The 25,453-nt window shown below is 38.3% G+C and overlaps 1 protein-coding gene across 2 annotated transcripts in view; it reads right to left on the reverse strand.

The window, feature by feature from the left end:
* Positions 1-25,189, reverse strand: part of LOC107314249 (leucine zipper protein 2-like) — a 92,368-nt gene extending 67,179 nt beyond the window's left edge. For both annotated transcript variants that reach the window (XM_015863321.3, XM_085549853.1), the window contains exon 1: positions 25,049-25,189. In XM_015863321.3, the coding sequence (XP_015718807.2) occupies positions 25,049-25,110 (62 nt within the window). In that variant the 5' untranslated portion in view covers positions 25,111-25,189. The remainder of the gene's footprint in view (positions 1-25,048) is intronic.
* Between the last annotated feature and the right edge of the window lie 264 nt (positions 25,190-25,453).

The raw sequence follows: 25,453 nt of genomic DNA on the forward strand, positions 1-25,453 counted from the left end.
CTGAAGAGCAAAACTTCCTGAAATAAAAAGTCATTTTGAAATGGATTTTCACTTATCTCAAAGTTTATACAGAAATCTGTGCTGTTTGTTAGCCTGGTCACCATTAATTACACTCTTTTGCCCTGAAGATGCCGTGCTGTCTGAGAGCAAAGCCCGTATAGACAAAATGAGTAATCACATAAATAGCAAAAGGCAGGAAATGCAATGAGAAAATATTAAGTCCAACGTATCCAGACAAGGAAACAAGGAAATGAGAAGAATCTGAGGCACAGGGTATTGTGTGGAGATACTTCCTGAAACCCCTCTATGACTCCATAGGTTACACTTGAGGTCCTAAACAGGAACTCTTTGCTTTTCAGACAATTGTTCATACCACCTAATAAACTCAGACAGATAAGCTATTTTTAAGGCATTTCTTAATATTAATACTATATATATTTATTACTATCCAAGACCTCTTTTTCTGCTTGGCTACCAAAAGGAAAAATAAAAAGACTATGGAAATGGACAAAGGCTATGGGAACCAACAAGGAAATGTGTCTCACCATGGAGGTAACACTGAATTAAGAACAACCACATGCCAGATAAATAAATCCTATAAACCCTAAATGAGGAAGCCTGTTCACCCAAGTGATGCAGTAATGTGTGAGATGACAGGAAATCTTAACAGCAATATTTCCTTCACTTTGATTCTCACTACTGCTTTGCAAGCAAACTCCTCATTTGATTTCTGTACACCCCAGGAAATCAAAGGAGCCTGAGCAGATGCAGATGTATGAGCTACACAGATAATCCCATTTTGACACCTGTGTAGGCACCTAGCCTACTTCTTCACATTTTAGACAAATATAAGCAGAGTCAGTCCATTATAGAAATCAAAAGCCTGCTCTGGTACACTTGTACATGTAGTTTCCTAACTGGAGTGGACTGGCTGGAAGCTATGCCACGCTCAGATCTTCAATTAAACAATTCACACTGAATCTCAGATCAGTAACATTAGAAGCATATGGTTAATCTGTTGCAACATCCCACTTTAGCACACTGTTAGCTGTATTCTTTCAAATATTAGGCAGAAAGCTTAATCAGCATCTCTCTTTCAGCATGACGTACTTGCCATGATTGCAAGAGGAACATAAGCTACTGCAGGTGGAGCACAGGTAATAATCACAATCAGATGGAACATGGTTCTGTTCTCATCTATTTCAGCAACTTTCTATGAGTTCTTTTCATTCACTTATCTCTTTTCTCATCTTTTGTGAACAGAATAGTAATAGAACGCAGCTGACTTCTTGAGTCCAATTTACACTGTAATATATTGGCTGGACAAATTCAGATGTTGCCTTCTTAAACTGGTATATCAAAGTGGATGTGGAGAAAGCTACACTGTGTTGCCAAAAATCAGCTCAATATTTCATCTTTTCATGAAAAAGTGAAATCACATGCTACTTTGGTATTCCTATTCTGATAGGAATTAAAATGAGTTTAGCCAGCAGGTCAAGGGATGTGATCCTTCCCTTCTACTTTGGCCTGGTGAGGTCACACTTAATACTACAGCATCCAGTTTTGGGCTCCCCAGTTCAAAAAAGACAGGGATGTTCAGTTGAAGGCCACAAAGGAGAAAAAGGGCCTAGAGCATCTCCTTCATGAGGAAAGGTAGAGTAACCTTAATCTGTTCAGCCTGGCTAAAAGAACACTGAGAGGGGAGCCAAACAACATTTATAAATATCTACAGGGAGGTGAAGGCAAATGGATGAGGCCAGGCTCTTCTCAGTGGTGTGTAGTGGGTGATGGAGCACTGGAATGGGCTGCCCAGAGAGTCCACTTCTATAGAGAAACTCAAGACCCATCTGGACACCCACCTGCGTGACCTGTCATAGGGAACCTGGTTTAGCAGGAGCGTTGGACTTGAAGATATTTTGAGATCTCTTCCATGCCCCCACCAAAAAAAAAAAAAAAAAAAGATAAATATAATCTGCAGGAAGAAATTGTTTTGCATCACTGAGAGATTAAATCGTTGCTCATAAAAAGAACAGGGCCATAATTAGTATGAGATACTATATCAATGAATATATTTTGCCAATGAAACCTTCTCAACTAATAAACATGCAAAAAAAAAATAGTACAATTTAGTGTGGGAAGTCAAATTAGGAGAGCTCATTAAAATCTGTAAATCTGCTTCAGACACCTACTGTTAAATAATTCATCAACCATTTAACACATTTACAATAAAAACATGCAAATTACATTTTATCACCAGGCTAATACTAATTTTTGTCCGATTCTTTGTTACTGACAGAGTTCTGGAAAAGTTTAATTGCAAACTGATTAACATGGAACTCTGCTAATTAAATCAGCTGAAGGAAATATCAGCTGACACCCCGCTAGGTGCCCAAATTAAGAGACTGTCCCATTGCATTAAATACGGTGCATTTATCATAGATAAACTAACAGGCTGTTAATTTGAGCTGACAGATAATGAAGAACAAAAATGAACATTTGCTGCATTGTATGTAATAGACACACAGCTCGTCTACAAATAATTGTAGCTTTACAAGTTTCTGAACAATTAGAAATGCTGCTTTCAGTCTGAAATGAAAGCATAAATTATCCCAGTAGTACTAAGTAAAGGTGATGGTATCAATTTCAGAGAAAAAACTGGTGGAGTTCAGAAACCAAAGAACAATGAGTGTTAATAAAACTAAGAAAACTGACCATATAGCACGTAAACAAAACTGCATTTGTAGGTGAAGTATCATCTTAGATGGTGGTTTTCAGTTCGTGTAACATGTGTAAGCCTCAGGATCTAAGCTGTGAGTTCCTTTTGTTTTTAGAGCTTCTTGAGACTACCCAATATCCAATTCAGTTTTTGAAGTTACCAAGGTAAAAGAATAAATAAATAAAAGAATTAAGTCTATTATAAAGATCTAGAAATTCTACTTACACTTCTTCCCCAGTGCTCCAAATCCAAAGGAAAGTTACCCAGGATAGTAAACCTGCTTCATCACAGCAAATTGCCAACACCTGCTGTAATACTTGAGCACAGCCACAGTTAATGATAAGCTCATCAACAACAGATGTCTCAGCAGCAAAACTCAACCATGGCCAGAAACAAGAAGAGAAGTAGCCAGTAATATAGACTGAGCTTCATGTACCAAGAGATCTAACAACAGCTGTTAGTTCAGAGAATATGAAAGAAGCTACAAAGATACACATAATAAAATTCCTGTTCTTTCTTGTTCCAAATGACAGGAACAAAAATAATAGCAGAAACCCAACACTATTCTTCAACAATAATTGTCCTGAAGACTGTTAGCAGATTGTACAGTTAAGACTAAAAAGTAGTCAACAATCTCTATCTGAAATGAACAATACTTGATCTTAGTGACTTGCCCGTGTTTTATGATATGATGCCAAGTATAATTTCATACACTGGCTTGTTCAGCTGCACATGCAGTGTGTCCACTGACTTTCACTCTCTGAAAAGAGTTATCAGTAGAACCTTACTCTCTCCCTGGATGCCTTCTTCAGATAGCTAATGCAGTTCAGTTCCTCCATTTTTACTACCTGCAGTGTCTGGTCTGGATGCACTATTCTCACAGTATCATGACTTTCTTAGGAAGGCTTTTTTCTTGTTGATTAATTATTCATCCTCTAATTATTCATCCCCTAAGAAGCTGCACACTAAGCAATCTTCATCTGTTTCCTTTCACCCTCTGCTCCTCTGAGCGTTGATCTTTACTTCCAGTCTTCACAGATGTTTTCAGACTGGGGATGCAATTTCATAACTATTACTCACATCAGCAAACTCTAACTTGAAGAACATTGTGAACCAAGACTTCTCAACCTTGGTTTGTCCATGCAAGAGATACGTGGTAACCTGCAGAGGATACACACTCTTCCATTAGTCTTAGCAACTAACAAGTATATACCTAAAACAAGTTCATGCTGCAAATCAAAGAGTTTTCAAGATAATCTTTTGATTATAGTGAAACACAAGAGAAGATTCCCCATGTGCTTAAAACTTAAGCTGAGTTTTAATCCCTCAATGAATTACCCTTTTTTCATAGTGGGAGCCATTTCAATTACATCTTAAGCATGTCTTGCCTTTGATTTAAGATAAACAATGTTTATATTGTCTCATAGGATAAGCAAAACCTAATTGGACAAATTTAGCACAAGCACCCTTGGAATGTGGTGCCCTGTTGATAAATATATTGTTATTTCCTAGATTTAGAGATTAAAGCCATTCATTTCTTTTGTTTTCCCTATATTCAAGCTTTGCAGACAATCAGGTGGCAAGGAATAGTTTCTAATACACAAAAATAAGATAAAGGCTCCATTGCTAAAAACTAACAGCTCAGATAATTCTCTCTGCTTTACTATCTAAAGTTCAATTATTATCTGTTAATTATATGTATAATGTAGTACCAGAGGATCAAAAAAGTCCTTAAATTAAAGCACTATCTAAATACTATTAAAAGAAACTCTCTACCCTACATTGCTTGTGTCTAACAGACAAATAAGTAAATACAAGTGGGGCAAGAAAGGCATGCACAAGTACAATAACTCGCTCAAGATTAGATTAGCAGGCTTTTAGCAGAGCTACCAATAGGAAGCAAGTCTCTTAATACTGACTGGACTATTTACGAAAATGAGATGTTCAGATGGAATTAAAAGGATATGCCCTTTTAATAATGAAATTATTTTGTGAGTTAGTAGATAAATATTTCAACTTTATATTATTAATATTCTTTATAGGAGAACAAAGCCACACTATTTGCAGGTACTGATCCCAAAAAAAGGCAGAGTGGCTCACCAGCCAAGCGCTTGCCCTTCAACGTCTTAGTCATCCAATTGGCTCTCACACAGGAAACAGGAGCACGTAAAAATTAGATGTGCAGATAAATCCTTGTATCATTCTGCTAATGAATCTATTATATCCTAATGGAATCCTGGGTAACCTGATCTGGCGGGTAGCAACCAACCCGTGTAAGAGGGATTGGAAAAGGATGGGCCTAAGGCCCCTTCCAGCCCAACCCTCTCTGTGACTCTCACATGATAACGCTCAAGTCAATAGAGGTAGGTAGCTAATTTTCTATTTCACAATTCAATTTGACACTGAGAGAGTAGGAATTCAACAATTAAACCAATGGATTTAATTATTTTTTCCTCTCACATTATATGCAACACTGAAGATAAACATTCAGTAAACAGCACTACGTTCCACATTCTACTGCTTGCTTTTATCTTTGTCTGCTGATTTCTTTTGTCATAAAAATCTCAAGATTTTCACATTATTACATTTTTCACATTAACTCAAGATTTTCACATTATTCACATCTCACACTACTTTAGATAACATAGTTGTTCAATTCCTTAAAATCATGAGCAAACAAAATATTCAAGGTGAATATCTTGAATTTAGCACATTTCTTATCAATGCAGGTTGCTTTATATTTGCAGTCATTACTCGTGCCAACTGGCTTGATGCACTCATTAATAAATGAAGAAAAACCCTGTTGCATTATTGATTTGATAGCGACTGACCTTCTCTCTGAAATACCAGTGTCACAGATTTACACTTCACATTCTTTTGTACTTCATAGAGCAACACTGCCAAGTATTGCTACATAAACGTGTTGTATTTTCTGACATACTCACCTGACTGTAGCTCACACTGCTCAGAAAGAGTTTACAAAGTACTCTGCTCGTTTCACTGACTACCTGCTGTCAGTAGCTAAAACCATGCAGTTACTTCTACTTTTCTTGCTTAACTGTCACCTGGTAATTATTTTTTACCATGCACAGTGAGGATATATTATTAATTTAACTCAGAAACTATTTAAGTACTCTTTAGCTGGTAGAGCTGCGGAGGCTCTACCAACTACATGGGGTAGTTTAGTGATACTCAGTGGATTCAAAAACAGTACCATCCCTTCATCGAAATGTTTTTAATGTCCTCACAATGTAGTTTCAACAAATCAACATAAGGAAACTGAAACAGCTTGTCCAGAACTGGAAATGCTTAGAAATATCTTATTACTGTTTGAAAGATGGATGCTAAACCTTAAAATTGAGGACACAACTATTACTCTTGTGTTGACTGTACTGACAATCTTCATGTCTCCTCATTCGTTTTAACTCTTCAACCATGTGCACTGATTGAGGATAGTGCCAAGATAAATCCCTGCAAACTAACACCAACTGTGACAGCTTTAGTGACACCTTCAGTGACAGAAAACCTCATCTATGGATGCATCTTTTTAGGAACTTCATTATGCTATAAGATAATGAAAAAGAATTGATTATTGCTTTTGCTTCCACAGTTAAATCTGCACTCGATGCGTCAATTTTCAATCAAAAAAGTTTTAGCATTCTGCCTATGCACTATGTCCTTATTATTTCAACCCAAACAGTATTGTAGAAGTCTTGGGAACAGAACCAGGATGAGAATCATCAGCTTTCCTGCAATAGTAATGTAGAGACTTCAGACTAAACACTGAAACAAAGAGCACCTTAACTCTAGGGGACCAACTTTTTATGCAGTCAGACAGTGACAGGACATGGGGAAATGGACTGAAAGATGGGAGGTTTAGTTGATAGGAAGAAACTCTTCACTCAGAGGGTCCTCAGTTTGGAACAGGTTAACCAGAGAAGTTGTGAATGCCCCCTCACTGGTGGTGCTAAAACCTGGCTGGATGGGATCCTGGGCAGTCTCAATTACTGGTTGGCAACCCTGCCCACAGCAGGGGAGTTGGAATTAGATGATCTCTGAGGTCCCTTCCAACCCAAGGCATTGTATGATTCTAGTTCTCCAATTAACCTTCTAGCTTTTGGGTAGTTTCATAGCTCAGTTTTGAACTAGCCTACTAAGCTCAGCGTTACAGTTTAAAAAGTTTATATTCACTGTAGAGCACTTTGGTTTGCTAATACTACTAAATGCTCAAACATTATTCAGCAGTGTAGCAGAAAGGACTAAAGAAAGCAGGAAGATGACAAAAATAGAAGCGACATTACCAAATCTACAGGAAAAATACTATATAGAAATAGGAATAATTCTCGCTGCTTTTTTACTGCCTTTTGTGCAATGTCTGATTTCCTTTTCCTCCTGTACTCTATTATTCTCTCAAGAGGTTAAAATGCTTGCAATCTTTCATGAACTAAATTTCACTCAGCGTTGTTTTCTTAAAGTACAGAAAAAGGTCATAAAGAATGATGCACGTAAAGGCAAAACTCGCTGTCTGGCCTCCCTCTGTTTCTTATATATTAATTCAAAAGCCTAAGTACATTTTATATTAATAGACCATTCTTAGGATAATATTAAAACTAATGTAAAAGACAAAAACAAGACCAAGTCTCACAAGGGAACCCAAAGTGAGCCTGGAAGGTGACACCAGAGAACCACAAAAGGTGTACTGCTGCATATTTCTGGTGTTTCCAATGAAGTGGAATAACAGAAGTACCTGAGCAGTTCAGTTCAATCATCCCACCTAAATTCACTGATTCGTAGGAGTCAAGGTGCTTAAGCTTTCAGCGGTGGCCTGAAATATCACGTCTTAATACTAACTCATAAACATGCTTTCAGGGAGTTAAATGCCTTCCAGAAGCCACTTGTGTTATTACCTTTGGAGAAAATGATTGAGCTTTCAAGAATTGCAGTCTTTTTTTTGTAAGGATTCCATAACTGACAACAATAAAAGCCACCCAGAAAGTAAAACACTCTCCCTCCCACCAGACAGCAAAGCCTCCCTCAACATGGCTGAGAACCTTCCACAAAACAAACACAACTCAAGGAGTATGAAGACATGGTGCTAAGGAACATGGTTTAGTAGGGAAATATTGGTGGTAGGCAGACGGTTGGACTGGATTTTGTTAAAGGTCTTTTCCAACCCTGGTGATTCTATGATTCTATGACTTTATACCATGTCTCTCGTGCCAAGTCAGCTTTAATCCTTTCCTAAGTAAGGCATAAATACATTTCTAGGAACATGTTTTGCAAAATCACAGATATCATCTGCTGTCCTCTGCCACAAGCTTGAAGACAGGAGCCCTGCCATGAAGACACAAATCATTTTGTGATGCTTTCAGGCATATTCATCTGCTTCCTTTCTGAAACGTTTATATGACTGCCAGTATTCACAGTAAATAACAGCATCAGGTGAGAGAGGCAGTAAGCTGAAGTCAGATGCCACAACTACTGAGGCAGGCACATGCTTATGATAAAGCAGTAGTGCAAGTAAATTCCAATACATACTCCTGTGGGAATAGATCTACAGGCTGCCTCAAGCACACTTCTAACACTCCAAGTGGTTTCCTTATCCCCAGATAATGTTTAAATTACTCCTGAAGTATCCGTAGTACCAACAAATCTATCAGATATCTATTTTAAGCACAACGTAACTTTAAATTATTGTTAACTTTATATTTAAATTACATCACCTTTCATGTTCAAAATATTTAAGTTCTCTTCTAGGATCACTTCATGATGAAAGCAATCAAATAATGTGCCCATTTCCCAAACACAGAAAGCACAGGCTGTTCAAGTAGCTGCACGGTAACTTAACAAGTCAATGTGTTGGAGGCTTTTATCCAGTTGAATTACTGCTGCATCACAGTATTCCAATATAGTGTGACAGCAGAAAAAGTGCTTCCAGATGACAAGCATGCCTAACACAAATGACATTTTAGAAATACAAGAAAGCTTATTTTCCCTTTAGAATAAATTTAAGGCATAAAGATGCATTTCAGACCTTGCATTATTGCTTATTTACTAAGACTGAAAACAGGAGCTACATAGCAGAATAGTGCATAGAACAGGAACAACAAATATTATTACAGAGTTGAGTGTTGCAGAAAATGAATAAAGAGAGATACAACCTCCTGAATGATTAGAAAACCAACTCTCTTCTTCCTTACGTTTGCCTTTTACTGCACAGGTGAATATATATCTTCTCAAAACAGTATTTTCACACATCATAAAAAGCAGAGACATATTACCAAGCTCTGAGGGAAAAATCATAAACATAAATCAAGGTTGTATTTCAGACCTCGACAGTAAGATGCATTTTGTAAGAGATTTTAAATGTCCATCTCTAAATGCAGTCATAAGGCATTCAGTTCACAAATGTTTTGACCACAGTGTGGACTGACCTCAACCAGCACACACATAATCCTCAGGGTGAATAAGAAAAGGTAAGTGCAATGAAGTGACAAACTGGTGGCTCAAGATAAAGGTGGTTTAATAGGTCAGGCGAGGAAAGAAGGGAAAAACAACAACAAATAAATGGATTGATGAAAAGCGATGTGAACGCAAGCAATGTGAACTGCCTTCCACAAGCAGACCCATACCCAATCCCCAGGCAACAATTGCATTCGAAGACTTTATAAATACAGGAAGAGCCAACTAAGTTCCACCTACTGATAGTTACCTCTTGCACTGACATTTATTCATCCATAGAAGAGAACCTTTATGATGTTCCTAAATGCGTACTTGATATCATCTCCAGACAAGCATTTATCTGATGTGAAAAACAATGACATTGTTATTCATCAACATGTAACAAGCACCGGTCCCTCGCTGGCCATCAACACACACATTGTGATGATATCTACAGTAGTTTGAAACACAGCCAATACTTATATCTATTCATGAGATAGTTCAGCTGTTATTCTGTTTCTACCTGAAAAAAAGGGATTCTATGATTACTCTTTATTAATAGTTAGTTGGCTTTGTTGCATGCTCATACATGCTGTAAATACTGCAATATAAAATTCATACCTCGTTGCTTAATGTGGTTGACCCACATAAAAATGAATGAATCTTTGCTGCAATTTTAAGAATCATGGACTGCGAGAATGAAAGTAAAATGCAACAAGGCTATTTTCCCACCTTTCTTCATTAGCTGTCTCCAGGACCACAGCCCGTTCCAAGTCTCTTGGGATGCTTAGAAAGGCACACTCCCACAATTAATAACCCACTACCTCACCCAGACCTTCACAGTCCTACACATTCCAATCCCCTCTCACATTTGTACACCCACATTCATTTGTACATAAATGTACAACATCCAATCAGTCTCACAGACACGACTTGGATGCTTCTGATCACAGTATATGACAGTATGGACATTTGTGTCATATTTTTATATTTGCAGGAAAAGGAATTATTCCGATAATGGCAACAAAATCTTCCAATTACTTGCACTGCACACTGTAATTGAAAAGATAATTAGCTGCCATCAAAGATCATTAACCATACACTATGTCCACAACTGAAGATCCTGATTAATGCTGAAAACCAGATCTGAACCACTCTTCTACATGACAACAGACTGAAATTTCACAGTATCCAGAGTATTTTTCTTTGGTCACTAGATTACTCCGTTTACATGTAGTAATAGAAGCTGTTTAATTGGGCGCTGTTGCATGTGCAACATTAACAGTAACTAACCTTGAATGCATCTTTCTGACTGCTGCCTAGTTTGCAGGGATGTAACTGTATTAAAATCAGCAAGGTGAGTGGGTGAATTAAAAACTACTGAATTCCTCATATTAAAAGGCTGATTCTTCCATGGTGAATTAACTTAAAAGGCCTACCCCATCCTCATCACTGCATAAATTCTGGGCAGGTTAAATGCACAGCATGAATATTAGCTTGACAGGCTTGAGGGTGTATTTTTTCCTCTATTTGACATCTGTAGCAATGTCACTGTTCTAAATCTATGCCATTATTGAACAGAAGTGTGCATATAGACTGCATATGTTTGATTATTGCATCTGTAGACTTCATTAGCATGTTGTCACTTGGTTTGTTCAGCTTTGAAACCAGCTTCTTTCATCTAACAGCTATTTCCAAATCAGATGTACTATTTTTCCCCCCTTTTTAATGGCTTTATAAAGTGTTTGTAGCCAAACTACAACATCATAGTTATCCATATAAAAGACTAAAATGAATTTTCTACTTCCACCAGAGGCAAAGATGTGTTAAGTCATACAGAGTATCCTATGGAACATTAACCCTTTGGCTTACTTTCCAGTTATATAACTGAAGACCAAATCATTCTAAAGGAGCACTTCACAAATGTATTTTGCTTCAATGTGCAGCATACATGAGATATGGGAGCTCCTGACCTCACCTCCCACATTTAGAATCAACACCAGGCCCCAAATAATTTTAAATACAAGCTTAATGAATTAAAAGATACAGAGATAAAAGTACTCCAACCATCCTTCTCCTGTCAGAAAACTGTGAAACAAAGCATCCACATTTGCCTACAGTCATAGGCCAAAGCTATTGAAACAAAGATGTAAAATCCAGTAAAGAATTTCAGTAGAAGATGGCTCTGATAAGTCTGGAAAAAAATCTCCTTAACTGCAAAAAGATATTTCTCTGTAAAATGAGTAAAAGTAGATCTTTCTTTACATTTTTGCTTATTTGATCTCTGCCTGCTTGGAGACTAGATACTATTAGTAGTCAAATTACAACAATTGGGTTTAAAAGAACAACTTGGTGCCATGACCTTTAGGTGATATTATGGGTCTTTACAGACCTTATCTAAACTGACTTCAGCTTGTAGAAGCTCATGGTACAAGTACTGCAAGCATGCTGAATTCAAACCCCTACTACACTCTTCTTTCTGAGGCAGTAGAATGGCACTCTGAATTAGACATGCTCACAACTGGAAGCCAACCTCATACTTCACATCAGGGTTTAATAAGGCTAATGGAACTTTTTAAACATCATTTGCACCCAAGGGTACCAAGGCTGTTAAACTCCAGATAGCAATAAACCCCACTGGGAGTGGATGCAAGCAATCCTCAGCTCTAACTCTGCTACTGCAACCAGTTCCTGTGTTAACACTTTCACATGCAATAAAACCAGCATTTTAACTTGCCTTATAACTTGCAATAGAGGGCAGCTAAGCATTCATTTGCATAGCTGTACTTAACATCTTAACTAGGTGCTTGCTTTTTGCATTAATATTAAACGTAACCATACCTCACTGTTTTTGAAAGCACATTAAAGGATATATTTATTCAAGTACATCCACAGAGATTACTTAAATCTAAGATATCAACTTAGTAGAACACACGTTAATTAGACGTTAATTCACAATGGCAAAATTATTATTATTACAAATAATAATCAACAGAGAAGATGGGGAAAGGAGAGTGGCGACTACCGAGAATTGGGGTGATGGGGAGGGGAAAGCAGGTGGTAGGAAAGGTAGGAAGAAAGCAAGAATTGCTTAAAGCAGGGATAGTCATCACCTGGATGCAGCAGCGTCCGCTGGCAGAGCAGCAGCGAGGGATCTGAAGCCAGATACCTTTCTCATTCTTCAGCACGCAGGCATCTTCTGCACACAGGTGTCAGGTCGTGAGGAATCTGATGTCAGAAAACCTAACTTCATGGTTGCTGATCCCTCTTTTATCCTCCTTTTTCCTGCCTACTGACATCCCTGGGTGCTTGGGTAAGAGCCATGTGCAGCACCCCCCTGAGATGGCCATCGTCCTTGAGACAGCAAAGAACCACACAAAAGACCACTTCACGGCCATTCATCTGCAGCTCATCTCTCTCTTGTTGCCCCTGGTCCATCTGTGTCCCTCAAACAAAGGATTTCTCAACCCTTGCCCAGGACTTGCTTGGATTTGTTCATCCTCATCAAACTTTAAGGCAATAGTGCAAAAGCATAGTGCAAATTTGTGAAGCTATTAAAAAAAAGAATCAAATCTACCCTTAAGACTTAACAATACTAAACTATTAAAAGAAATTAAAGAAATATGATTTTGACCTAAAAAAAATCTCTTTAAGAAACTTTTAGATCATGTAAGCAGAATTATTAATATATTAGTAGCCTGTACAAATGGCCTTGGGTTGTGCCAGGGGAGATTTAGGCTGGATGTTAGGAAATACTACTCTGAAAGAGTGGTCAGGCAGTGGAATGGGCCGCCCAGGGAGGTAGTGGAGTCACCAACCCTGGAGGTGTTCAAGGAACATTTAGATGCTGTGTTGGGGGACATGGTTTAGTCAGAACTATTAGTGATGGGTGGATGGTGGGACTGGATGATGTAGGTCTTTTCCAATCTTGGTAATCCTATGATTAATGGTAATCTACCAGCTAAATAGAAATAATTTTGCAATTACCATTCAGAACAGAATTGTTTCTAACATAATACTTATGATTACATGCGTAAACTAAAATGTCTCCAAGTTCCGACTGATGAGGTACTGAAAACTTAAACATCACCACCATATATTAAATGACAAATTGTTTCCTCTGGAAGCAATTTACTACTTTTCATTAAAGTATTCAACAGTGGCATACTAATACCAAATTTAATAAGAAACTAGAAGAGTTTCCAATAAAAGATCTCGCACATCAGCATTTTATGAAGGAACAAAATTATTCCAATTCAGTAATTTCAACAGGAGGTTACAGGAATTAACTAGTGAACAATCACACATTCATGACTGATTAGAAGAGGCTGGATTTGGTTCCTTCTGTTTATTCTACTAGGCTGTAAGTCACTGTATACTACTATGCTTTGCCTTCCTACTGAACCTCTAAAAAGAAATGCTTCAAGAGATAATAAATCCTTCAAAAAAATCCATTTCTTGTAACATCTCACTCACACGGGCATTATCTGACAGCACTGCCAACCTTTGGAAGTATCATCAAGTAGAAAATCCCCCCAAAGATATCTACTGCGGGTTGGGCTCAAAGTCTACTTAAAACTGCTCTCCATTAAATTTCAGCCATTGTACTTGAAAATAGCAAGGATTTCACAGTCATTGGTTATTTGAATTAACAGAAATGTATGCATGTTTCAGTTCTTCTTTCATTTCTGTAAACCTTCCTATAGTTTTATGGTCAATCTTACAGGAAATTCCAGTGCTATTTCCAGTGCTCTAGCTCAATCTACTATTAACTCATTGTTTCTGTTTCTGTCAAGCAATCTTCATCCTTCACTACTTATTAGCTCCTGTTGTGCTACTGTTCTTTCTCTTTTACCTGTTGGAAAGAGCAGTTCCACTGCAGGATGACAGCTGTGTTTCTACAAGTTAGGTTTCCAGCAGCAATTCCTCTTCCAAGCAGCAGCTGAGCAAACCTTTCACACCCACCTGTCAGAACCTCCAAACACACAGGCCCAGACACACTGCTTCCCTTCAGAGCTGCACAAATCATCAAGCTTGTCAATGGTGTATGTATGGCCCTTAATTAACTAAGGTAAGCATGTAAAAGGAAAAGGAGAGCGTCATCCACAAAAGTAGACTCAGTTACTACAGCCTGCCTAAACTAAGCTCTTAATTAGCACTGATTTCCTCTGTTAGTGAAAGATGGCAGGGTGACACAAGAGAGATGTATTAAATGGCGTTATACCCCATTTAAACATGATTTTCTCTTCTCCACCTCCATGTCTTTCTCTTACTACAGAATAAATGAGGATTTCGGAAGGAGCTCTGCAGGTGTGTAAGAAGGAAGGCATTGGATTGCTCAGCATCACAGAAAGGCATTACAGTCTGAAATGGCTGAAAGCTTAGGTTTGGAAACAAGTCATTATCTAACATTGCTCTTCACTGTGTTAAACAGGGGCTGCTTTTAAACATCTCAGCTAAGAATCCAGGCTTAAATACTGATTTGGAACAAAATATAGCAAGTACTCGTTGAACTGGCAAAGAAGCAACATTCACAAATGTGAATCCATTTGGCCCATGGCCAGATCCATAGCTGGCATAATGCTGCAGATGCCAGCTGACAACCTGAGCTGGTTCCATCCAAAACACATCATTGCGTTCCTTCTTTGAATCCTGGAAGGGACTACAGTAATTCTCACATTGCAGTGTAGTCACTGACCTCAGAGAGAGGCTCTTAAATAGAGAGCATTGTTTTCTTCTTTTCTTAGTGGCACAGATCCAGCCACAATTTCAACACTAAATTAGCCAGATTCTGGTTTGAACAGAGCCATCCTTCAGCTATGATGGACAGCTCTTCCTGTCACAGAATCACAGAATTATCAAGGTTGGAAAAGACCTATGTCAGTGTGCTATGTCTAATTACTTACAGATACACAGTTTATTCTTTTGAGCTCCCTACTGAACTATCAGATAAACTGAAGTACAGCTTATGTGATGCCATATCCTTCACTTTTGCAGATCAGGAGGCACATTATCCCAGCACTCATCAAATTACCACCAATCAAGTAACATCCTGCCAATCACCACTTGCATTACCAATGCTGTGCAGATAACTAACAACATCCTATGAACCACTCACAGCTGCTCATTCTGTCCTTGCTGAACTAGTTACCAATTTCTTATCCTCTTTTCTCACATAGATGCTGTGAGGATCCCACTGAGTCTTGACAATTCAGTGGATGGCACAGTGACTGCAAAGGTGTTAAATGAGCTGTTTTTCTTAGCCATTACCAAAAAAGATCAAATAATTGATTTGAAGCTACAGTGTGTTTTACTCCAGTGAAATCCTGCCAGGCCATTTAATATGCCCAAGGACTACATGCCACCTGAACTGGGCAAGCTTTAATGAAGGCTGCAAAACCACAAGGATCTTTATAAAGCCAATGGTCTTCTCTTGATGGGACAGAGATACTTACATATTTGTTGCTTTCTTATAATGGAGAAGCTTCAAGGTAGCTTGAAATCAGGTATGTAAACATTCAGCCTCATGTATACTGCAAGAGAGGTATTTTACGTGCTTCGAGTAGTTTCTGCATGAGGAAGACTTCTACTCAGAACTGCAGAAAAAGCCATTCAAGCTGCAAGTGGGTAAAGAACTACTACTAATACAGAACTGTACCAAAATCACCATTTTTTTCCCCCGTTTTATCCCAAATGAGGTGGAAGTGATGGAAACATTGCCAAGGAAAAAATCCACTCCGCTTCTTCTCTTTTTTATAATGATATCAGATTTTTTTTCTGTCTTTTCTATTTAAACTAAGATTTACATTTTCCTTTCCATTACAGTTTTAGAGAAAGAAGATAAAGAAAATAAAAGAAAGCAGATAAATTTCATCCCACTTCTCTTCTTCCCACAAAAACAAACCATAACACTTCATTCCAAATTACCTCGGTTGAAAATGATGCTGGAAGGCATCAAAGTAATGACTGTTAAAGAAGGAACACTGTTCTTGGCTCTAGACACTTGTCTTGCAAACATTAGCACTATTATTGCTTGATACCAGTCTATACATCAATAGCTTCTAATCCTAGTGTTTTCTGTAAGAATACACCCTAATCACTGATTGTTAGCTTCCATTACTTTTCCTTTTTCTTCTGTTTTCCTTTTAAGAACAGCATACCACAACATTGGTCAAAAGGCTCAAGCACTGGAAGCAGAAAACAATGATTTCAACACCATAGGGTGATGCTAAATCCTCAGTCATTGTACATCAGTATAATATACCGCTGAGTAAGCACTGAAAACTGCAGTTTCCAGAGTCACCTTTTCAGGAGTGCTATACTTGTGGCATTATGGCAATAGCTAATGGCATTATCAACATAACAGCTTTCTGTAGATACTCTGCATTTCAACGTATTTATTTTCTTTACACAGAAGTGTAAATTTCTTCAGCTGAAAGACAGCAAGAGTATACATTAGCATAGTAATTGGAGATTAGTCTGTATTCCAGAAACCATGCTTGTCTACAGCATAACTTCTTGCCTTTGAAGGAAGTAGAATGTACAAGAATTAAAACAATGTTGCGTGCAGAAATCATTTGATGTTTCCATTTGCAAAAGTCATATCCAAATGTAATGTCTTAGATGCAAAAACACCCCAACAAACAACAAAACAAATGATGCAGCTGCTATGAAGCACTTAACTGCTTATAAGGACAAGTATGCATATCTAATTCAAGTCACTGAGAATAGCCAGTAATCAGTCCTTCTACAAGCTGTGGACACATAATGAACAGTGAAAACCTTGACATGCAGACACATATGCTATAGGTATTTATACATTCTCCCTTGAGCAAAAGATCTCACAATTAAAAATGCACACTAATGACATTGTATGCAAGTCTGCAGTTTCAGGTTTATCTTTATCAAAACCCACCGTAACCTTTCACCATTCCCTTCAGAGGATTTTCTCACCACCATTCTTTTTCATTAAATTAAGGTACAAATTCTCTCTACCCTCATTAGCATGAGGCAAGTAATGATTGTTAAGACCCTTACACATGATGTGTAATCTGCAGAACAGTGAAAGATTTACACAAATTTATTAAATTTAAAGAGTATAGAGCATTTCTCTACAACTTCTTAAGATTTAAAGAATTAAGCATACACTGGTATCAGAACTTAAGTACTGAGTAGTAACAGGGAGAGCAGATTGAGTCTCCTTCTTTCCACACACCTGTATCTCACACACATTTACATATACAGCAACATATTGTATAGAAAAAGCAGTGCCTGGATGTAGTCGGTCTTCGTTAAGATATAGGTGAAGAGAGGATCTCGAGGATCGTATCAATACTTCAGTGTTGTCATTCATTACATAACACCCCTTTAAATCTGCTTCTTACAAACAGATATTAAATCAAGCTGTTTTTCCACCACCACTTCCATATTTCATCCTATGAAGTGCCAGAACAGCTACGGCAATTCCTCATTTATGATGCCTTTTCTGTAACTTGGAAAGTTTTAAGATAGATGAAGTTATTTCATACCAGATATTTTCAACTTCCCCTGGTATCTGCCATTCTTGTCAACTTCCCACTGTTCCATGGGAGTTATCTAGTCAAACAAAAATATCATGTTCCTGTAATAACTAAACATCACCAAGGAAGGTTTTCTACTACATATAAAAGCATCCTTTTAACATGTGATATAATCAAGTTTAAGCAGTAAACACGTGATGTCCTTACAGTAAAAAGGCAAATGTATAACACTATCTCCCCAGCTTCCATTCATCATTTATTTGATGGAGATAGTTTAAGCCTTACCAGACTACATGCTATAAACCAGTGCTGTGGGGGTTCATCTCAGCTGAAAATATCCTGTAATTTTAAAGCACTTCAGGTGTATTCACTGTCTTGCATTTCTTCCTAGCTATTTCAGAAGCTATTTACTTTTTGCCAGTCTTAGGTATGTATGAAAGGAGCAGTACCATGTCTCACATCAAACAGATAATATTAAATTGCTGTAAAAACTGGATAGGAAACTTTGCTTTAAACAATAATTAATCACTTCTTCAAATGGACTTGGGAAAGGGCTCCTCCCTTGAGTCAAAAGGGCTCCAGCTAAGTAAAAACTAAGGAAAGAACTCATTTGAAACAGGAAGAGGAAGGTTTAAATTGAAGGTATGAAATGAAATTACTTCTTTTGTAAGCTTTTCTGAGCCACAGCACCTCTGTGTGCACTGAATGGCAGACAGTCATTTTCCAAGAAAATAGAAAAGCAACCACAGAGAAATCTCTTTTCACTGTCTATGCAGTTGAGTGTGTTTATTTTTCCATCATTGTGTACAAATACAGAGATTTCACAGAAAGTGTTTTCTAAGACTGTGTTCTCCTCATAGTTAAATAGTACAGGCTGCACCTATTGCCCAGTTAGAGACACTTAATGAAGATAACACAAGGAGAGCACAAGGATGCCGAGTTCTAAGAGCCCTCTTGCCCCACTGTCACAGGGCACCATGGTTACAAGAGCATTTCCCAAGCCTTAACTTCTATGTTTAGCCAAATAACCTTATTTTTCAACTCCAGTGTAACAAAGAGAGCTGCAGAGCTAGACTTTCTGAAAGGGGTGAGAATGGATTTCTAACAATTGTGACTATTTGGTACCCCAGCTATAACTCAGCAGCTGAATACCAGTCCCATTTTCAAGTGTATAGCTCTCATTTATGTCCAGATTTTCACAATGTCTATCAGCCATCATGCAGTCCTCCATTTGAAATTCAAAAGGCACCATGATTAGGCTCATTCAGCACACTTAAAGAAACTCCAATGCAAATTATAGGTATTAAGTCTTTCTGAAATGTCTGGTCCCTTGGCAAAAATTGGCTCCTTTCAAATGAAGCGAAGGAAACAAAAAAGCCACAGTGAATATTTCCAGGAGAGAACATGCCAGGAACTCAAACGCGCTGCAGGTAGACCTGCAGCAGGGCTGATAGACTCAACCAGTCACTACTGAAAAAATCAGGTACTGTGAATTCACATATATGGTACTAGTAAACAACTACCTTTTTCTTCTGACCTATAAGGCCTTGCAATCTGTTTCCTTCCTGACCCCTTTTCACTGTTCAACCAAGTTTTGCAAAGATTCATAACAGCTCCTGCAAAGATATTAAAGGGTTACACTATAGTGAGATTACAGGGGCTATTGGGAGTGTGCTCAATCCCACTGTTAATGTCCCTTGTGAAGATGTTAAAGAATACTGGCCTGAGTACTGACCCCTGTGGGACACCATTTGTCACTGGTCTCCATCCAGACATGGGGCCACTGATCACCACTATCTGGGTGAACTGCTTTCTATAGATGCTGTCAATCAACACTAGCAAATAAGATATTAAGCAATTCCACTGACTTATTTCTTCAGCTCAAAAATCCTAGACAATAATTTCTCTTGTGATTCACCAGAACAGCAAACAGAGCAGAGATCTCAGCAATCTCTTAGCGCCCCCTCTAATACGAAGTAAAAGGAAGTATTAATAAACGTGGGAGTGAAATGACGTAAAGTGAGAAGGTTGGTGAGTAACTGCACAAGAAGTTGAGAACAATTCAGACGTTTATTCTTCAGAATTTGGAAAGACACCTGCCACTCCAATAAGCTTGAAATACCAAATATAACAAATACAACATCTTAAGCCTTGGCACAATACTGGGACTGAAGGATAGTCTGAAATATCTTTAATCTCTTTGGCAAAAACAATGCTTGTCCTCCATTCAGAAAATACTTACAGACCTGACCCTTACAAGACAGCCAGTGTGCAAAACCAGACAACGAGGAGAAACGCTTTGTGACAAGTTGCATAGATTAGATTTATTTGTCTGCAGATTGGTATATTGTAAGGATCACCGTCTGGGAACAGGTTTCTGTTCAATATAGAAGCAATATGAAAATGCATTTTTGTAGAAGGAGGGATTTCAACATTAGTTTGATATCCTTATATCCAGACCTAGCAGAACTAATAAATAAGAAAAAGAGTCAAGTGTCAATTACAATTTCCCTGAAAACAAAGATGACTTTTGAAATCTCAAAAGCATCTCTACTGCTAGCACACTGAGCAGAAATGCATTATACATAGTGTTAACAACCAGAGGTCCAACCATTCCATTACATTTTTAAGACTGAATTCTAGAAAACCTCGAGATTTAACTGATATTACATAGAACTTAATTCTATCCACAGATGAGATGTTACTCCTGAAGGTGTCTATTTTTCTCTTTCTAGCATCATCCATCCTTCTACTGCCCTCATTTTCCTCTTTTTTTTTTTTCTTAATAGATCATAAATGCCCCAAAATAATTTATTTTATAGTATTTCTGGACAAACTAAGATAAACTATCTGGAGTTCTAATTTAGGTTTATGGCTTACATTTGTGGAGTTCATTGCTAAGTTATCTTACTGTCTGAAATAAAACAAAGTGTAACAACTCCAAGGTCATTATTCTACAGAAACTAGCCCCACCAAAGCATATGATCTCATAAAAAGTATCAGTTTTGACTAGAATCTACTACTTTTCTACCCTTTCACTTTGAGTGGGAGACAAACAGATTGATTGTAGTTAAAGGCTAAAGTAGTCAACAAACTTTTTTCCCCCCTCAGTTCACTAAGAGTCATGGGGAAAAGGAAGGATGCTGCTAGACCTCAGCTTAAGATCCCAGATGGGAGGGCTGCTTTCAGCCATCTCCTCAAGGACATAGCAGTGGTGTGGCTATAGTCAAGCACATCACCACAAGCAAGTCTTATACTCTTTCACCTCAGAATCTAAGAAGGGGCAGGGCTCTTTCTACTCTCCTATCAGTCTAAGCAAAAGTCACTTTGAACATCTGTCCATAACCCATAGGGTGTTTCATAGAATAGAATCACAGGATCTTTAGTGTTGGAAGGGACCTCCAAAGGCTATCTAATCCAACTCCCCTGCAATGACCAGAGACACCACATCTAGAGCAAGTTGCCTGGGGCCTTATCCAGCCTCGCCAGCATTCTCATGTAATTTAAAAAGAAGTTACCAAAACCAACAAATGCTTTAAAGAAAATAGCTGACCTTGAACAGACATTATGGGGAAAAAAGCAAGCATTTGAGTCAGGTTCTCATATTTCACAGAGGGAGTGAGTTGAAGTTATTTATATCTCAGCCAACAATAGGGGCACAACAGACCAAAACTCATACCTGCATTAAGAAACACCTGCCTCCTAAAATCAGCACACTGCTTTGATTCTGATGCAAAACAAAGGTAGACTTCTTCAGAAGACACTGAATTCTAGATTGCCTTCTAACATTGGCTTTGTAAGACACTCACTCCATTATACTATTAAGAAATAGCCGTTTCACTGACATGACAAGAATACAAATTCTGCCTTCCACAGCCCCGTTGTTTGCTCAGCCATTTAGAGAGTTGCTGCTTAGTTTTATTCATATTATTATGGAAATGCATCCTATGCTTATCCTCAACTATAAAATTCTATTTCAATCCCATTTTGCATCTGGGAAATTTTATGCATGGACAAAAAATTTCCTGTCTCTTAGGCACTTGTCTTAGATAAAAATACCAATTTTGCTTCACGCCAAGATGCTTCTAATGAGTCAGATGTTTGTCATTTGAGCAACAAAAATGTTGCTGATTTAAATAGCCAATCTTCTAATCTTAATGCTTAATTAATATATAGAAAAGGTTTCTTCTAGCTTAAAACAAGCAAGACTCTTTGGACAAGATAATCAGTACTGCAGATCTCAGTTACTAAACCAAATGAATAACTTCATGTAGTTATTCTCTTCCTTGAATAGTATTTTTCCTAGTCAGAAGGCTTAAGCATCTGCATCCATAAAAGCACACAGAGAAAATAAGATCCTTTGCCAATTATAGACTATGTGCACTTATTGAATTCTCGGTACAGTGGGACTCATTTCTGTAGGTGTTTTCAGTGTAGTCTGAAACAAGTAACATGTACATAACCATTGCATTACATCTGCCCAAACCAAATAGTCAGAGGAAATCTGAAGATGGACAGGGAAAGAAGCTTTAGAAAAGTAATTTCAGCTTCAGAAATGTATTCTCTTTAACTTCCTGTAGGACTCCGAGCAGTAAATTTTACTATTTCCATCCAAACAAATCATTAAACGGACAGGCAAGTAAACCTCAATCTTATTACCACTTTGACGGTACAAAGAAACTTGAAATATGATTAGGAGTAATAACTGACTCTCAAAGCCACATCAAAGGTGTTCAAGAAACATTCAGATCTTGTCTTAAGGGACACAGTTTAATGGGGAAATATTGGTGGTAGGCAAACAGTTGGACTGGATGAACTTGGAGGTAATTTCCAACCTTGGTGATTCTATGAAAGCCAAGTTTACGTAATGCAGAAAAGTGTTCGTTTTAAAAGATGAACTTTCTCTAATGCAGTAGAAGTGTGGCTCATTTATATGGCTTAAGACCATGACAAGATGTTAGTACCATTCTGAAAACCAGAAATTAAAACTGAACACAAGCTTAAGAACCATATGTTTCTCTTCTTAACAATAACAAAGTACCATCAAGATGCATGTTAATGCAGTTCTACTCATCAATTCATTTGTTTACAATTAGCCTTGAGGACACGCTGATGACTTCTGAAGCTATAAAACAATGACATGAGGCAAAGACAATAATATCACTTAAGGAAGAAAAAACACCTCTGTTGTTCACATCTGCATTAAGTATTGTGTTCACTGATTTCAGCACCAATGTATTAAGTAGCGATGCTTCATTTCTCTATAAACTTAGGGGAAGGAAATAAAAAAATCACAGTGGAAATCTTTCTGCACCACAGGGCCTGTACTTTTCCTTAGCTAAGCAATTTCACACAGCACAATATTAAACTCTGCTTTTTGCTAACACAACTGCTCCTAAAAATCTTGCTATGTTTGGGTCTAGCTAATGCATTAACCATATGTTCCCAAGAAACACTGACTGCTACGAACTACAGGCAGTGTCTTCTGCTGAAGGAGAATAAAGGACAATCTCTTTCCAGTAGATGGCATATTGATAGCACTGTGTCATTTTTTAAGCTTCCATCACGTGCTGTTGAAAAATGACTCAAAAGTTCTATGCAGGCAGTTAAGAATCAAGTGACTGAAGGCAGCTGCTGACCATGATGGTGCAGTACCATCTTATAAGTCTTACCAGTCTTATAAATCACCAGCACTATAGCAGAGCATCAATGTCCTGTGAGAGAGGATGGCATCACAAAAGGAAAGTTTCCCAACACAAAAGAGTGCTTGAGCAGAATTCAAAGCTGACAGTCCCACACTGATCATTTCCATCCCTCAGTTAGGGATCCATCCCTCTTCAACTTTGGCATAATTTAGGAAAGAATATATTACTTTTAAATGAGTAGAACTATTAATCTAAATTCACGAGTTTCACACTTGGCTGCTAGTGAATGCTTCCTTAGACCACTTATTAAATCAGAAAGGAAACCTATTGAATCAGTCTGTTACAATTCTTGTCTTAGTTTTATATTTCAAAGAGCACTGGAGTTGTTTATATTGACTGGCTTTATAATCTCTAAACCACAAGCATTAGAGAAAAATAAAGTTACACATAACCCCATCACTTCCCAAAAGGAAAAGCGTGCAGTAGTATAATAATTGAAGCATCATGATGCTCCTCACTTCTCCCTGCATTCAGATCTTACAGTTTCACAGTCCTGTGTTTGCATATGCACTGAGAGGTGCTCCTGCTCCACCTTACTTTGAGTACCTAGCAGGCACTTTCCTTTTTAAACTCTATGAACAATTAAGGCTTCAAACATGCAAAAACAAACAACTACAGGAAGAAATGCCTTATCAGGCATTTTCCTGACAAATGCACACATCCTCTTTATGGACTTAGAAGCTGATAGGGTACTTATAGCACAGCAGAGAAATGTCATGCTTTAAATTTAGGTTAATTTTCTGTCAAGCAATGGGAATTTAAGAAGCCTGAACTGCGAGCAGTATTATTAGAACACACCTACTTTGCACTCAGCATTAACTCTTCTTCTCTGAACAAGACAATGGGATAGAGTTTATCAGCTGTATCTTCCCCTTGCTACACATGTTATGCCCACAGTGCAGACAACTTACTATCTCTGAGCAACTGTGTAATGCATGTTATCAGAGCACTGCACTTCAGAACAGCTTTTATTTTGAGGTTCCAGTAGGTTTTGTTTGCATTTTCTCATGCTATACTTGCACAGAAAGGAGTGCAGCTGGATTGCAGGAACTTTTCAACATTTCCTGTCATTGAGATAACACTGCAACACCTCACCTGTATTTCACCGGAAAGGAGAGAAGCCATAGGTCTCTGTTTGGATGCAAAAGGCTGAGCTGGGATAAGACTATCGAAGTGCTTGTTTTTTGCACTCAATGAGGGAAAATGTTAGCACATTCTCCATTTCAGCATTCTGTCTTCCTTATTTCCCATACTATTTGAGGTGTTTATATGTGGTAGCAACAGACATGGTTTAACGGAGTAATATTGGTGGTATGTGGACTGGATGATCTTTGAGGTTATTTCCAGCAATGTTAAGTCTACGATTCTATTGCTGCTGTAGATATGGAGTTTACATTTGTTCACTGTCCTGCTTCACCTCATGAGCTGTGAGTCAACTTATACAGGAGCAGCTCTTGAACAGCATACAAAAACCCAGAAATGACACATAAAAAGATTCAGTGTCTCTCAGAGGATCAAGAGGGGGAGGGGGAGACAAGAAACAGAAAATATACCCACACTTTAAACTTCCCAGCAGCAGCTGAAACCTGCCTTATTCCCCCTGCAAATCCCAACTCTAAAAGAATAAATAGCAAACAAAACAGAACTGTAAGCAAAATAGCTCTCACCTAGCACTGAAGATCAGCGCAGGAAAAAGAGGCAGCAAGTAATAAGCAGGGAGGAATTTCATGATGTAGCCCCTCTGTTTCGTTCTGTTCCTCCACGATCCTCTTCACAGCGTCTCCTGCCTCCTCTCCCGACCGACAGACGACTAACGAGAGGAGCTCGGAGTGGGATGTGAGCTCCGGGAGTGATGTCAGAGGCTGCGAGCTGCTGCTGCGAGCCCACAGCCTGCTCCAGGCGATCCGTCAGCGTGCTGCCTCCAGCCGCGTCCTGGAGGGTTTAGTAGTGGATGGGGAGGGACAGGCAGGCAGCAGCTGGCACTTGGCTTTTAGGTTACGGCAGAGGAGCTTAGGGAATCTGCCTGGAAGAAGACAGAAAAGGAAGTGAAAATAGCATCAGCATTTTCCTAT

The sequence above is a fragment of the Coturnix japonica genome, chromosome 5 (assembly GCF_054131305.1).
Source record: "Coturnix japonica strain WE chromosome 5, WE-NBRP24, whole genome shotgun sequence".
NCBI lineage: Eukaryota > Metazoa > Chordata > Aves > Galliformes > Phasianidae > Coturnix > Coturnix japonica.